The sequence below is a fragment of the Patella vulgata genome, chromosome 6, assembly GCF_932274485.2.
Source record: "Patella vulgata chromosome 6, xgPatVulg1.2, whole genome shotgun sequence".
Lineage (NCBI taxonomy): Eukaryota > Metazoa > Mollusca > Gastropoda > Patellidae > Patella > Patella vulgata.
In genome coordinates, this window is record NC_065884.2 from 59,879,832 (window position 1) to 59,896,692 (window position 16,861).

Genomic DNA, 16,861 nt, shown 5'->3' on the forward strand with positions numbered 1-16,861 from the left:
TTAAAGATTGTTTAGTGACGGAAAGTTACGACTACTCATGGAGAACGGCAGAAATTACTAACGTTGAAATTTACCTGTTGCAGGTAATATTGACATTCGGGTTCGTGTCATACGTATGGAAAGGATATATTGACATAATTACTTGCATTTTTTAAACAATTTATGATGCTTTTCCAGTGACCTTTAATGCTTGAGCATCAAGTTTTGATTCAACCACAGAGGCAAATTCTAGCAACCACAAAAGATGTATGCTGCGTTTACACCTCAACTCAACACCATTTCACAATTTACCAGATCTATAAATTGCTTCCCTGTCTGGATACCAGATTGTCTACGATATCACCTTAGGTGGAAGTGGACGTAAAACTCCAGAAACGAACGAACGAAAAGGATACCAGATAATCTTTGTTTGATAGAACTCACTTGTTGAAGAACCTCCTTAGACGATCCATTAAAGTGACAGAAATAAAGACTATAAAAAAATTAGAAGCCTTGAGCTGACAGTTTTTGCAATTTGTCAATTGTTCAAGAACCAATGCCATTTTGCGAATATTTGATTGAGCTACAAATATGTAAGCTTACAATCATACCCTTATACTATCATCACTATTGCTTTTGAAAAAAAAAAATTAAGCTGTCCACTAATTTTTCTTTTTTTTCATTGTCCAAGGTCTTTCTTTGCTTCTTTGTTCCTCTAATGACAACAGAGCCTTCTTCGGAGGAATCAAATGATCACTAACACCATGTCTCTTTTTACGTTTTGCATTCAATAGATAATTATCATCATCCACAGGTTCTTCAATAAACCTTTGCATAGCCGCACCAGGGATATGATTACTAGAGTCTTCACTAGAATTATACACTGTGCCTCTAACTGTGTCTATGTCGTGTAAAAAGCGACAGCTCTTGCCCTTATAACATTTTCCTTTTTTGAATTTGAAACAAACTTTCTTGTTGGATAAATTCCGTTTCTCTGTCATTTGAACATGTTTCTCTAACACAGACTGCTTGTCTAATTCTGCTTGTTTAAAAGGATTAATGAACACCGAAGACGTTTGCACATCCCCCAAAAGAGGGTTTGGTAGCTTTTCAGTTGTCTTTTTATTTGATTCAGATTCTGGTGAATTATCTAAATCTTCGCCGTTACTATCATCATAATCACTGTCCTCTTTTGTAGTTGTAAATAAAAAATTACAGGCTTCTGTTTCTGTTTCTTTGACATCTTTTAATTCTTCTTTTCTAAAAATAAAAGCACAACATCAAAATCGATCATGTATTAAAATGAAGCATAACGTCCTACTTTTCTGTACTAAATGGACAAATAAAGACGGGTACAATGCACATATGCCATGCAGTGCGCTATGATGGAAGACATTGCTGTTCCTGCCTACTCTTCATTGAATTTCAACTGTCATGGATCCTTTTACGCGTCCACTTTACCTTTGTTTTGCATCCTATCTGAAAAATTAGATGCAGTATGTTGTCAGACTCTCTATTCGGCAAAGCTGACAAGGAGTAACCACACCTCAGTTTTTCATCCATGACTAGACACTGTCCTTGCTAGACCCGCTATCAAAAATCATGAAGAACTTTGTCGACCAAAACCAGGAGCAAATCAAGTATCTCCTGGTTAGCGAGCCAGCATCTTACTTAGTGAGCCACTGTGGCTCTGTCTAGTTTAAAGCTGCTGGGACAATATCTAATTTCTCCTGGCTCAATGCAATGTACTCAATATTTAATATTTATCTATGGAAACAAAATGATAAAATTATCGGATACTCTAGCTACAAGAACATAGCTAACAAGTTGTTTCCATGCAAGATACGCCCACATTTTTGCAAGAGATGGACAGAGTACAAGCTGAAAAAAAAAGCTATTTTTTGTACAATCATGGTCCATAATCCAGGAAATTACAGTCCGTTATCCACAAGTATCCACAGGAACCCAGATCTTTGGGATATAAATATATATTTAAAATTTCATCAAAATCATATAAAGATTGTGTTCTCTAGAGGTTCCACGAGCTAAACACAATTTTTTGTACTATCAGGGGCCATAATCCAGGAAGTTACGGTCCGATATGCGCAAATATCGAAAAGAAACAAGATCTTTGGGATAGAAAAGTATATAAGAGATAAGGTGGCTATGAAGACCTGGTTATCCCGAATGTCAGTGACTAGTTTCGTTCGTATTGAACTCTTCAGACTGATTGGACTCATGTGTTGGGTGTTTTTATTTTTAACATTCCGAAACCCTGGTGGGATTTCCATGGTTACTAATTGGCAGGGTTACCGGGGTTGGCCCCTTGGTGGGGTTTGCGAATTTGTTACTTGGGTCGGTAGCTCGCTTACCGTGGTTGTACAGAGGTTTGACAAATTGGCGGGGTTCCGAATTTGTTACCGGGGTCGCTGGGTGGCTACCTCGCTTACCGGGGTTATACTGATCGTTTAGATTGAAGTGCTAGTGTCCATAATTTTGCTAACTAGGATGCCTAGGGTTGGTTTGTAACAATGTTACTTGTCATAACAATGAAAGGATAGTATATAGACAAGGGTGTTGATGTAACACCCGCGAGAGGGGTATAAGGCTAAATATAAATCCAAAGTTGGAACACTCAGGGGTAGAGCATTGAGATACAAAAATAAAAATGGTTGGAGTGCCCAAGTTTAGATTTGTCGTTGATTCCATAAAGTAGTTAGGTTTTAGAACGTTGCATACTGTGTGATTCAAAATGGCACCCGAGGGGTTTGATATGATATAGGTACGAAATAGTACCAAATGGTTTATTTGTATGAGAGTCAAGGTTTTGACTATAATGCCTTGGAAATCGTACCGTCATAATGGTGTTGTACATGACATGTACTTAACCCTGCTTTCATGATGTTAGGACGTCAAACCTCTTCCATTTAAAAAAGGTTAAGCATAAGCATAGCCGGCTTGCTTTGGTTCAAAAGAGATGCTTTGCATCAGTGTCGGCCAAAACGGCCATAATTTGGTCAAAACATACAAAACTTTAGTCACAACGGCAAAAACATTTAATTATTGCAAAAAAAGATACTTTACAAAACATTAAAAAACAAAAAATAACAACTGACATTCATTCATTTGATAAAAATAAAATAAAAAGCTAAATGTGTAATCCAAACAAATGCAGGCATGCCAAAAAAATATATTTTACAAAACATTAAAAAAATATATATTTTACAAAACATTAAAAAAAAAATATTTTACAAAACATTAAAAAAAATATATATTTTACAAAACATTAAAAAACCAAATATCAACTGGCTCTCATTCATTTGATAAAAATACCAATTTTGATCATGGCATCAGCCAGATCAAAATAATAACTAATCATCCTAATCAATTAAAATGCTTATTGTGCAATCCAAACAATTGTAGGCTTAAAAGGAGGGGAGTACTACATGTAGCTTATCAAGTGATTGGTTAATCCCTAATTAAATAGTACACACTTTACAATGAAATGAAATGGGGTTTAATGTCCTACTGTTCTGCTCCAAACTGGGCAAATGAAGACAGGCATATGCCATACAGTTTGCTATGAAGGAAATTTTTCCTGGACAGCGGCACTACGACTTACTCTTATATTGAATTCCAACTGTCATGGGATCTTTTACGTGAATGCCAATGTGTACACAGGAACTCCATTTTTCGTCCCAATCAGACAACTAGACGGTTGTCCTTGTCAGGCCCTCTGTCCTGCAAGAGGGAACCACGCCGGAAAATCTGGATGAACTTTCTTGACCAATGCAGGGATCTAACAACCGACCTCCAGACTAGCTAGCCAGCGTCTTACCCACTTAGCCACCCAAGTTATTATTGATAATGTAATTGACAGTTTTGCTTATCAAATTCCGACATAAGATTCCCATCGCCATCTTCAAGAAAGAACTATATACCGTTACTTATGATATATATATAGAGTGAAGCTCTAAAGCATCACATGAAGTGTGGTGCTTGAACAAAGCTCTTTTCCGGTAACACAGGAGCGTAACTAAAACTGTAAACCACATCAGACAGAAACCGGATACACTGGGCAAAACTGGCAATGTGCATAGAAATATTTTTATGACGCGTCTAATCAATGACGTCATATGTTTTTGACATCAATGAAAATAATTCTCACACTTTTTTGTACTTTTTTTTAAAACAAAATTAATCATACCATTCAGATCTAAATTAAAATCAATTCGGAAAAACGAGGGCCTCCCTAATTTGCATGACGAATGACAAGCGAATGACGAATGACAAGCGAATGACAAATGACAAGGAATTTCTAAGCAATAACCGCCCCCTTTAGGCCAATATAATTCAACTACAGTAGCCTATTGAGTTTAATAACTATGGACTTATGTTTTCTTTATTAGTGGTGGCACTGTGGCCCCCGCCATCGATCCACCAGTAAAACCAATCTAGTAATAACACATACATTTTGTCATTCGCCCAGTGAATCTGTGTCATTCCGTCATTCGTCTGAGATAATTTCTCTCATTCATTGTGTCATTTGTCTGGTGAACCTGTGTCATTGTCTGTGTCACACACTTTCTCATTCGTCCGTCCGGTTAATTCTCTCATTCACTTTGTCATTCGTATTGCAAATCTATTGTATTCTCTGTCATTTGTCTGGTGAAGCTGTGACATTCGTCCGATAAACCCGTGTCATTCTCTGGTGAACGCGTGTCATTCTCTGTCAATCGTCTGCTGAACCACTGTCATTGACTTTGTCCTTCGTCTGACCAACATCTCCAATTCGTCCAGTGAAGCTGCCTCATTCTCTGTGTCAAATATTTTGTCGTTTGTACTTCCGGTGAATTATGTCATTACCTTTGTTATCCGTCCAGTGAATATGTCATTTACTTTGGTGAACCTGTGTCAGTCTCTATGTCACTCGCTTTGTCATTCGCCCGTCCGAGGAATTATGTCATTCACTGTCATTCGTCCAATTAACCTGTCATTGCCTATCATTCGCCTTATGATTTCTTTTATTCACTTTGTCATTCGTCTGGTAAAGCTCTGTCAGTCTCTATGTCACTCGCTTTGTCATTCGCCCGTCCGAGGAATTATGTCATTCACTGTCATTCGTCCAATTAACCTGTCATTGCCTATCATTCGCCTTATGATTTCTTTTATTCACTTTGTCATTCGTCTGGTAAAGCTCTGTCATTCACTTTGTTAACCCTCCGGTTATCCTCCTATTCTCTTTGTCATTGGCCTTGATAGGCGGCCTCGTGAATCCCTGGCAGTCACTTTGTCATTCGTCTGGTCAACTAACCCGTCATTCATCAGTCTTTTGGTGAACCCGTGTCATTCGTCTAGTGAAGCTCTGCCATTCACTTTGTCATTCGTCCTGTTAACCTGTCATTCTCTTTGTCATTCGCCTTGATAGGCGGCCTGGTGAATCCCTGACTTTCACTTTGTCGTTTGACTGGTGAACCCCTGTTGTTATTCGTCTGGTGGTCCACTTGTCATTCACGTCAGTCGGCTGGTGAACCAATGTCATTTAGTTTGTCATTCGCTACGTCATTCGTCTGGTGATTTCTGTCATTCACTTTGTCATTCGTCTGGTGTAGCTCTGCAATGACAAAATGGCACAATTTCACACACGAATGACAGAAAATGTACATCAGACGAATGACAAGCAGAATGACAAAGGTTCACCACACGAATGACAGAGAATTACAGAGGTACACCAGATGAATGACAGACAGAATGACATAGGTTCACCACACAAATGTCAAACAGAATGACAGGTTCACCACACGAATGACAATCAGAATGACAGGTTCACCACACGAATGACAAAGTAAATGACATAGATTCACCACACGAATGACAAACAAAATGACAGAGGTTCACCAGACAAATGACAAACAGAATGACAGAGGTTCACGACACGAATGACAAACAGAATGATAGAGGTTCACCACACGAATGACAATCAGAATGGCAGGTTCACCACAGGAATGACAAAGTGAATGACATAGATTCGCCACAGGAATGACAAACAGAATGACGAAGTTTCACCAGACGAATGACAAACAGAATGACAGAGGTTTGACACACGAATGACAAACAGAATGACAGAGATACGCCAGACGATGACATCACATTAAATGACAGAGGTAGAACAGACGAATGACAAACGGAATGACAGGTTAAACACGCGAATGACAAACAGAATGACAGAGTTTCACCAGACGAATGACAAACAAAATGACATAAGCTCACCACACCAATGACAGAGAATCTCAGAGGCTCACAACATGAATGACAAACAAAATGACAGGTTCACCAGACGATTGACAACCAGAATGACATAGGTTCACCACACGAATGACAGAGAATGGCAGAGCTTCATCACACCAATGACAGAGGTACACCAGACGAATAACAAACACAATGACAGGTTCAACACGCGAATGACAAACATAGTGACAGAGTTTCACTAGACGAATGACAAACAGAATGACAGGGGTTCACCACACGAATGACAGAGGTACACCAGACGAATGACAGACAGAATGACATCGGTTCACCACACGAATGACAAACAGAATGACAGAGTTTCACAACACCAATGACAGAGGTGCACCAGCCGAATGACAAACAGAATGACAGAGAATGTTCACCAGACGAATGGCAAAGAGAATGTTCACCAGACGAATGACAAAGAGAATGTTCACCAGACGAATGACAGAGGTTCACCACACGAATGACAAACAGACATTAGGGTGGCGAACCCGTGTCATACTCTGTCACTCGTCTTGTCAACCTGTGTCATTCACTTTGTCATACTTCTGGTATACCTTTGGCATTCAGCCGACGAATTTCTTGCCATCCACTTTTGTCATTCGTCTAGTGAATCTGACATCCTCTTATTCAATCGTCGGGTGAACCTGTTTATCCACATTGTCATTCGTCCTGTAAACCTATTTTATCCACTTTGTCATTCATCCGTCTAGCGAATTATCATTCACTCTGTAAATAGTCTGGTGTAATTCCCGGTCATTCGTCTGGTGATTTCTGTCATTCACGTTTTCATATGTCCGTCATTCGTCTGGTGTACCTCTGTCATTTGTGTGGTTAACCTCTGTCATTCTGTTTGTCATTGGTCTGGTGAACCTATGTCATTGGTCTGGTGAACCGTTCATTTTTGGGCAATGTATTTCCGTTCGGGCACAAACATTAGAGAATGAGACCATATATCATAATAATTGACAAATGAAATTGCTTGCGGTTTACTTTTTGAATACTACAATACGTAAATGGAGCTTTGTGCGAAGTTCGTTTTAGTTTCAGATTGATTTATTTTAAAAATTCGGAAGGCAAAGATAATTTTAGGGCAAATCCCCCCCCCCCCCTATACGACTGACAAAGTGGATGACGGAACTTCGCCAGATGAATGACAAAGTGGATGACGGAACTTCGCCAGACGAATGACAAAGTGAATGACAGAAATCACCAGGCAAATGGCAGAGAATGACACAGATTCACCGGACGAATGACAAACTTAATGACATATCCACCAACCGGAGGAATGACAAAGTGAGTAACAAAGATCTAGAGAATGACAGATGTTCACCAGACGAATGACAAAGTGAATGACAAATCCCCAGGCGAATGGCACAGATTCACCGGACGAATGACAAAGTGAATGACAAGTCACCCGACGGGTGACAGATTCTACTGACGGAAGGTTGAGAGATGAGGTTTCTTATCTAGTGTGATACAGGCTGTTCCCTGATCAGTTTCATGCAATTGAAATAAAATATTAATTACTCCAAAAAAGACAAATTAAGCTTATAGTTATTAAACCCAATACTGTAGTTGAATTATATTAGCCTAAAGGGAGCAGTTATTGCTTAGAAATTCCTTGTCATTCGTCATTCGTTGTCATTCGTCATGCAAATTAGGGAGGCCCGAAAAACGAAATTATTTAACATTATTTGTATCACTTGAGAAATTATATTATGAAGGTTTATATTTAACAACAATCACATCACATTCGCTCTACTCAGGTAATGTCTGTTACATATTATTTAACAACACTCACACCAGCTTCGCTCTACTCAGGCAATGCCTGCTACATTAGTACCATCTCTTAGTCTTATGTTGAGACATGAGCCATGAGGTTTCTTATCTATCATTTTAGGGATACCCTCTTTAGCCTTAGGCCTCTATCCAAGGATCATTATTCTGTTTGGAAACATTCATACTGATAAACGGATAAGTACTGGAAGTTAAGGGAGTGTATTCAAATTCTCTTGATGAAGCATAATTAAATCATCATGCAAGTTGAAGCAATGCTGAATCAACTGAATGCATTATATGCATGTGGTTATGAATATGAGGTCTGTTTATGTTGACCATCCGATATTTGCATTATATGCAATAAACGATGTAAAGGCAGTTCGAATAACCAATGTGTATTCAATTTATAAGAACATTTTTTTATACCTTCCAATAATAGAATCAGAATCGCTGTAAGTATTGTCATCAGTAGAAGAATCAGAATAATCTGCAACTAACGACGCCATAGCGGAAATGCTAAACAGCCGTGACAGGCGAGCAGTTAATCAGGTGCGAATTATCTGATTGGTCAAAATTACCGGCGACTTTTGCCGAGCCCATATCGGATTTTATTTTTGAGTTTTATACAGAAAATGAAGAATCAAAGATTACTGAGCTCATAAATGGGTGAAAAGGGTGAAAATTATTCGTTCTCATGAAAATAAGCATTTGCTAAGGTCGTCTTCTTTGTCATTGAACAAATCACCCGTCGATCAGCTGACGGATATAGGTGTCGCCACAATATTCTATAAAGCTCCGAAAGGATCGTCTGGAATTTAGTTGCAATGTCAGTGAGTATAGAAGGTGGTTCTTAGTACAAATGCCAATTATATATTATTGCAAGCAGCTTTTGAAGTTAATTGGTAATTGTCTGAAAATTTTATAGTTTTAAATAACCTTTGTTTTTGCAGGTTTAGGTCGGTTAATTTTTCCAGACGGAAATCGAAGTTTAAAGATCCGCACGAGCCTAGACTGGTCTGTCCACTTTTGACAGCAGCAAGCAAGATGTCGGGAAAAGTTAAAGCCAGGACGTCAGCAAATACCGCCGATTCTGCCACGCAAACCGTAAATGAAAAAATTCTGAAAGAGTGTCATAGTTTGTACATTGATCCCGAAAATGGTATGTATTTGATTTTCACTTTTTTGAACTGCGGTTAATTTAGTAACTTATGTAATATATGCCAGACGATGACGATTGCAGCAGGCAATGCAGACAATTTTTCCGTTATTTTTGACGTGGACCCGAATTAGAAAAATAAATTAACATTTAACATTCTATGGGTTTCTGCCAGACATAAAGTTAATTTATGAAGAGGAAAGAACTTAACTGTTTTCAGAAATATTTCCGCCAAGGTTTTTATGTTCCAGACCCTTTTTTGTTTGTTCGATTTCAACAGAGCTAAATATAACTCTCGACTACTTTTTGTCCCAGCTGATCAAAGGTCGTTATACTCGGTTTGTGAGTCATGTGTTACAGTCGTGATATTTTTTACCAGCGGAAAATTTGAATATTAAAAATATTAAATTGAATATAAATGATAATATTCATAAAACAAAATAAAAGTTATCACAAATTTGTTTTTGTTGGCTGTCAACCCAGTAAAATGTATCGAATTAAGATAGGACAGAGTACCATACAATCAGAAAAGAAATTCAGGGTTTGGGAATATTTTTCTGTTATTTGAACTTTTTAAAACCCCCAGAAAAATAGAGTTTGCAATTCTTTCACTGTCAACTGTCTGGAAACATCTAAAATTATATGATTTACATATCATTATGCTAATAACGATGTGTCTGGGTTACAAGTTTGGTTAAACTATGGTATGAAAACTTTAATTTCTGATCATTCTGAAAGGTCTTTCATCATCACAATCTTAAGAAAATCGCTGCTTTTGAATTGTTCGCTTTAACTGACTGTGATTCCAGAAACTAAAGCTGGCTAATTATTATCAATTCCATTCTTGTACTTGTCTGTTTTACCTTAAGATGACATAACGGTTATTTGTCCTTGCTTCAAATACAAATGAATGTTTTGAAACCAGCAAACTTGAATAATTTTTTGATATTTGATATTGAGTATTATATTATTATTGTCAGATTTGTTGCCCTAGCTTCAAACAGTTTATTGAGGCATGACAGAATTCGAATAAATGTGCCAAATTATGATATTCACACTCAAAAAAATAAAAGTAGTTAAATCTATTTTAACTCAATATTATCAATAATCTTTGACATTAATTCTATTATTTTATCTTTGAAAAAAAAACCCAACATTTTTATGTGCCCACACATAAATTGCATCATTTTGACTTGGTCAAAATTGATCTCATCAAACCTTCTGCAATTGATTTGTGTTACCTGTTTCTATTGATTGGAAGTTTCTCACATATAGTTTGGTTGTATATAGTCATCCAACTGTTGACAAGTTGCTTGATAAGCTACAGTTATTAACAGATTCTTTTCAGATTTGGTGTGCAGCTTTTGGGTAATAAGAGGGTATTAACCGTCTTGATTTTCCACACTCTGCACCTTGTCATTCCTCAGTGATCTCTCCCATTCCTGCAAAGTGTACTTACATTTTTTCATAGATAATTTTAGTCATGGTTTATTCAGGCTTTTGTGTGTACAGACTATATAAGTTATGAATATTGAATTTCCAGACTTTTATAGAAATCTTGTGCGACTATCGGAAGACCCGCCTCTTGTCACTTCAGTAACTATCCTGTCGCTCTAAATTATCCAGGACCAACCCTGTCGCACATTATCCATACGTATGCAAACACCTTTAGATTCACAGCCAGTTTTATGATAAGAAATTTCACACATCTACATGTACACTTGTTTAACACTAGTTTATAACATTGTGAAGTACATGTATCTACACCCAGTTAGAGTAGACACATATCCCCCATGTCATTTAGGGGACCTACCGGTACATGTTATTCTGCTAACAATGTAACAGCACTGCAGTAAATATTGTGACTCTTTGTATTGTGTATTTAAACATTTATGAAAAATTCAAACGGGTTGCATTCAGGACACTTGCAAATATCCTGTTTGTATTTAAAAAAACAAAACCTAAAAAAAGAATCCTGAAATAACTAGTACTTCTTTAATCTGGAGGTCAGTATGGTACCTTGACAGGTCATACTGCAAGATCTTTGACTTTATGGTAACTAGTGATGTTCCGATATGGCTACTATTGGTTTTACCAATATCTGATATTGACAGCAAAATATATTGGCCGATACAGATACATTTGTTGATAGTGGTGGATATAAAACAATTACACATTAAAATGCTCTGAATGTCATAATTGATGTAAATACATGTGATTGTTAGCCGGGTAACGACTGATAGTATTTTACTTCGGGAATCAAATCTTGGGTCACGCTTCCTACGCAGTGTAAAATACGCACTATTATTGTTAACTTAATTATTTACTGTATGATTATTTAAGTCAAGATTATCATTTTTTAAATGTTGATTATGATATAATTCCCTAAATTGATCGGCTCGTGTATACATGTATCTATAAAAGTTGTCGTAATGCTTCATGCGGTAATAAGACATCAAAGCGATAGCTATGTCTTTCAACAATAGCAATTACTTGACATTCTCCCGCCATTTCTATTACTAGGGTTGAAAATAAAACCTATTGAGAACTATGTGTTTGTAATATTAAGAACTAATAAAGTATTGTAATATTATGAATTAATAAAGTATGACTATGATGAGTTCTTAAATTTCGATAATGATACAAACTGTATCTACATTTTTATGCGTCTACATTGAAATGTGGTTGTATATTGCCGCCGCAACCGTCTGTCTGTCTGTCGATCCAGCATCTGCAATGGCTTGTGCACGCTCTAGAGGCTAAAGTTTACATCTGATTGACTTTAAATTTATACAGTGTTTAAAGTCATGAGACGAAGAATCCTATTGAATTTCATCGATTTCCGATAATTACTACCAGATTTATGGCCCTTGAACACTTTGAAAAATCCTGTGGAGGCTCTAGAGGCAAACATTAATATCTGATTGACTTTAAATTTATACACAGTGTTTAAGGTCACAAGACAAAGGAGCCTATTGATTTTTAGGAATTTCCAATAGTTACTGCTAGAGTTATGGCCCTTGATCACTTTGAAAATTTTTGTTGATGCTCTAGAGGCTAAAGTTAATATCCGATTGACTTTAAATTTATAGTGTATAAGGGCATGAGACAAAGAACCCTATTGATTTTCAGGGATTTCCAATAGTTACTGCTATAGTTATGGCCCTTGAACACTTTTGAAAAATCTTGTGGATGCTCTAGAGGCAAACATTAATATCCAATACACAGTGTTTAAGGTCATGAGACGAAGAAGCCTATTGATTTGCAGCGATTTCTGATAATTACTACCAGAGTTATGGCCTTTGATCACTTTGAAAAATCTTGTGGATACTTTAAAGGTTATAATAGTGTGGCAGGAGGAGATACACAAGTAGGTCTACTTTCTGGCATGGTGAACTTTTAGGATACATATATGATGACCAATTATATAGTTAAAAAAAAAAAAGCAATAACATTTTTGTCAAGGAGCATTAAAGCAGTAATATTGAAATTTTGAGTACAGGTGTCTTCTGCATGGATTACTACTGCAAAATTAAGAGATTGATTTTACCTTATGTGCCAGTTGTTTCAGCTTTTACCACTGTTTTACTGTTTGTGACTAATTCAGGGTGTTAAAAATAATCAGATTTTCTGTTCATTTCATGTAATATCCTTTTACATGTACTGGTACTTTGATAACATTTTCTGCTGCACATGTTTTTGGAACCTTTTGTAACCAAGTAAAATTTTATTGGGGTTATCAGTATTTATCACTCCTATCAGTAGTTATTTTGTGCCATGTTTGTTCAAATTAGGATTTTATTTTGGGCTAATTTGGAGATAAGAGTTGGTCACAGTATTGAAAGTATTAAATTGGTTAGTGCAATCACATAGCCTTTTCCCCACGAACTTGTAATGTGAACAATGCCCACTAATGATAAATATCACTAATTGCTTTTGTCTCCTCTTGAAGTGTGATATTGAATAATTTGAAGAATAATTTGTTGTGGGGGTTCAAGTAGCCATGTTAAAGGCCATGAGACGAAGAAGCCTATTGACTCTCTAGAGGCTAAAGTTAATATCTGATTGACTTTAAATAACACAGTGTTTAAGGTCGAGTGACGAAGAGGCCTATTGATTTTCAGCAAATTTCCGATAATTACTGCCAGAGTTATGGTCCTTGATCACTTCAAAAAATCTTCTGGACGCTCTAGAGACCAAAGTTGATATCCGATTGACTTAAAATTTATATACAGTGTTTAAGGCCATGAGACGAAGAAGTCTATTGATTTTCAGTGATTTACGATAATTAATGCCAGAGTTATGCCACTTGATCAGTTTGAAAAATCTGGTGGACACTGTAGAGGCTAAAGTTAATATCCGATTGACTTTAAATTTATACACAGTGTTTTAAGGTTATGAGATGAAGAAGCCTATTGATTTTCACAATTTACGATAATTACTGCCAACGTTATGGCCCTTGATCACTTTGAAAAATCTTGTGACGCTCTAGAGGCTAAAGTTATCATCCAATTGACTTCAGAATGATACGCAGAGTTTAAGATCTTGAGACGAACAAGTATATTGATTTTGAATGAATTTTTATGACTTGAACAGCTAAATCCATGATATTAAAAGTTTTGTATAATAAACGTTATCATGGGGCAGAACTTTATAAAAAATCAAATTCTAATGGTTTTCTGATAATTATTTCATGAGGTTTTACTCTTAATCAGATTTTAGTGTATTATAAATGTTTCATTACCGAAAAAAGTAAAAATATGCGACAACACTTGTTGACTGCCCGGACGATTTAGCCTGGCAACCTATCTTTCTACATTTTACAACCCAATGTTCATTTCAGGAGTCGGTCTGTTTTCGGTTGTGCTTATCCAGACATAATAAATGCATGGAAATATTGGTCATGCGTCTGAAAAACAAGACTACTATGTCACCTGTCTTCTTTCCAATGCTTAGTCTGATCGTAATATTGATGATTTTTACAATGATTAAAACGATGCTCAAAGTTTAACATATATTTCGTAATTAGTCGAAAGCTGTCGCTTTGCAAAACTGAAAGTTAGACATCACACGCTTACGTTGGTCTTGTATTCACGGCAATTTCTGCACAATAAAACATAATTAAATACTTTTGTGAATGTTCTGAACAGGATGAATGAATATGTTTTTTTTTAACATACATTTTTGATTAAGCATGTGTGACTTTAAAGGAGCTGAATCGCTAATATTTTGGACCTAGAAATTGGCACAAATGAGTCGCAACACATATAGTAATGTAATATGAATTTATATAAACTGTTTTACATTCAATCGTGTCCATTTTACTGTGAATTGTCATCAGTTATGTTCGGCGAAATACGCCAGAAGTCTCAACCGCAAGTCAGGATCTCGCGTCTGGTTATTCCAGTCAACACCGATATTATTTATTGCGCATACTCTCCAAATAACAATATGATATCGCCGTTTGACATGACTTTGTAGAGTATGTCTAGCCTCATTCTTTGAGCACTTTGTTACAAATGGTGCTGAAACGCATTATGGTAAAATGTTTATTTTGTCTTAAATATTGGATATCAGAAGCCCATCTTTTCCAGGTAAGATCACAACACCAATGCTGATTTAAATTGCAAAAAATTTCGTGTTTTCAATGTCGGAGATTTTGGATGATATTGAGTTACAGACTTGGCTACTTTAAGCTCATGATGGCTATGTAACCAAGGTGACATCAACATGAAGTTGGAATTCGTTTAGCACACGTAAAGGATGATAAATGATTGGTGTTGAAAATATCATCCACAATACAATTCATGCCGTGCAAGATTAGTAACTTGCAAATTATGAACAAATATGAATACAAAACAAATATTTTCCAAAATGACAATAACCATCAAAATTTAATAATCATAGCTGGCAACTGTAATATAAATGGGCTATCAAGGCAAATAAAAAGTAAACTGTTACAGTTGATTAATATTGAGCATTAATGATAGATTGTAACTGCACCTCAAATGACCAAAACTGCTAATCAAAAGTTGATTTCATTAGTAACTGCACCTCAAATGACCAAAACTGCTAATCAAAAGTTGATTTCATTAGTAACTGCACCTCAAATGACCAAAACTGCTAATCAAAAGTTGATTTCATTAGCAAAAATTTATTAAAACTGTTTTGCACTGCTAACCAATTGTCGACAGTTATTTTGTTCCCTGTGCTGAAGGCGTATGTTTTGTTGCCTGGCAACCTATTTTTAGTGAACAGTTCGACATTTAGATTTCAGGATGATTTTTCACATTCGTCTTCTACTCTGCACCAACTTGTATCTGGATGAGAGTAAAATGACTACCACAGAAAGAAATCTCAAACTGTTGCTCTACTCAACATGGTTAGACGATGGTTAGCACGTATCATAAGGTCGAGCATTGAGTCAAATGGTGTGCATTTGATTCCCTGGTTGTATGTGACAAGGAGTATAGGGTTGCCTGTCCCACCTCATGTGTTTTCTTTTGGTCCTAGGGTTTCAGCCCTTTGCTAAAGACCCCTATGCGCAAACGAATTATTGAAATAAAATTGAACCATATTAGTCCCGATACGCTCTAGTTTGTGTCGAGTGGACGTTAATCCCCATTTCTCTCTTTTTATATACAGGTCTCATTGTTATGGGTTCAAATGTGTTAATATTTGTTTGCAAATGAAGAAAATGTTGAATTGGCGATTATGTGTAATAGTGTCTGACTTTTATTGATTAACTTTTAACATACATGTAGGAAGGTGAATCACCTTGATATGATAGACTTACAATATAGAACACTTCTTCTCTTATACAGTCTTCGATCAACACCTATATTATGAGCATTTGGGGAAAGCTTAAAGTTGGTCTATTGTCTTCTTCCCCTATAGGTACATGTATTAGACAAGTTATCTTTGTCTGATTATTGAAAATTTCTGAATTGGCACAAGCACTTTGCTCTTTGGCTTGATGAATGGGGCTATACAACCTTTCTTTGTTATTCATATAGGTGACAAAATACATTAAAGCCAGAATTAATATAATGTTTTATTGTTGCTACTGTCCACAAGATCTCTTAAGATCCAGACATTTTCTAGGAAAAAAGCAACAATTATTTGTGCAAGTCGAAGCTGCGAAGCTGGAAGAACAAAATCCAATAATCGCCCAGTTTTAGGACATGCTCGAGAAACGAGTTTGCTGAGCTTCATCTGCATTGGTTTATTCCTGTATAGTGATGTTGAGAGTCTATTTCTACTCGCAGGAATAATGAAGCTTTGGACCACCATCCAGGCTAGGTCAGACATACTTGTTGATTTATAGTGATATAGGAACTCTTCATATTACAGGTTAGGGCAGTCCGAACTAATATGGCTCAACAGGTTGTTGCTTATTTGATGTCTAAGCAAATTGTCTATACATGTAGTTATTCTAGACTACATCAGTTGAATTATTCATGCGTTCAGACTTTTCCCCTGAAAAAGAGAAAATACTATTTTTTATTTTGAATGACATCTGAACAAGAGAATTAACCCCTTCCGACTGATTTCATCCTGCATTGTTCTTCTGATTAGTCTCACAACCTCGAATTTTCAAGTTAGTTGTCTCTTGATTGCGGTCATGTAAGGGAAATAAAATCTGAGAAGGCT

At 36.5% G+C, this 16,861-nt stretch overlaps 2 protein-coding genes across 3 annotated transcripts in view; one reads left to right on the top strand and one right to left on the bottom strand.

Moving 5' to 3' along the window:
* On the bottom strand, positions 1 to 8,847 carry LOC126825594 (uncharacterized). The gene is made up of 2 exons (XM_050555263.2): positions 8,479 to 8,847; positions 1 to 1,239 (listed from the first exon to the last, which is right to left on the bottom strand). The coding sequence occupies exons 1-2, from the start codon at positions 8,556 to 8,558 to the stop codon at positions 642 to 644; spliced, it is 678 nt and encodes a 225-aa protein (XP_050411220.1). The 5' UTR covers positions 8,559 to 8,847; the 3' UTR covers positions 1 to 641.
* The window catches only part of LOC126825593 (uncharacterized), a 55,282-nt gene continuing 47,131 nt past the window's right edge, over positions 8,711 to 16,861 (top strand). The window contains exons 1-2 of one of the 2 annotated variants that reach the window (XM_050555262.2): positions 8,711 to 8,727; positions 9,003 to 9,211. In XM_050555262.2, the coding sequence (XP_050411219.1) occupies positions 9,097 to 9,211 (115 nt within the window). In that variant the 5' untranslated portion in view covers positions 8,711 to 8,727; positions 9,003 to 9,096. Of the gene's footprint in view, positions 8,728 to 8,767; positions 8,883 to 9,002; positions 9,212 to 16,861 lie in introns of those variants that run through there. The other variant, XM_050555261.2, reaches the window with a different exon arrangement.

Excerpts from the sequence above, each read along its gene's own strand:
- LOC126825594 (XM_050555263.2), bottom strand. The coding sequence starts at position 8,558 with ATGGCGTCGTTAGTTGCAGATTATTCTGATTCTTCTACTGATGACAAT. Across the intron at positions 1,240-8,478 it reads TCTGATTCTATTATTGGAAG|AAAAGAAGAATTAAAAGATG; the intron begins GTATAAAAAAAT and ends TTTTATTTTTAG.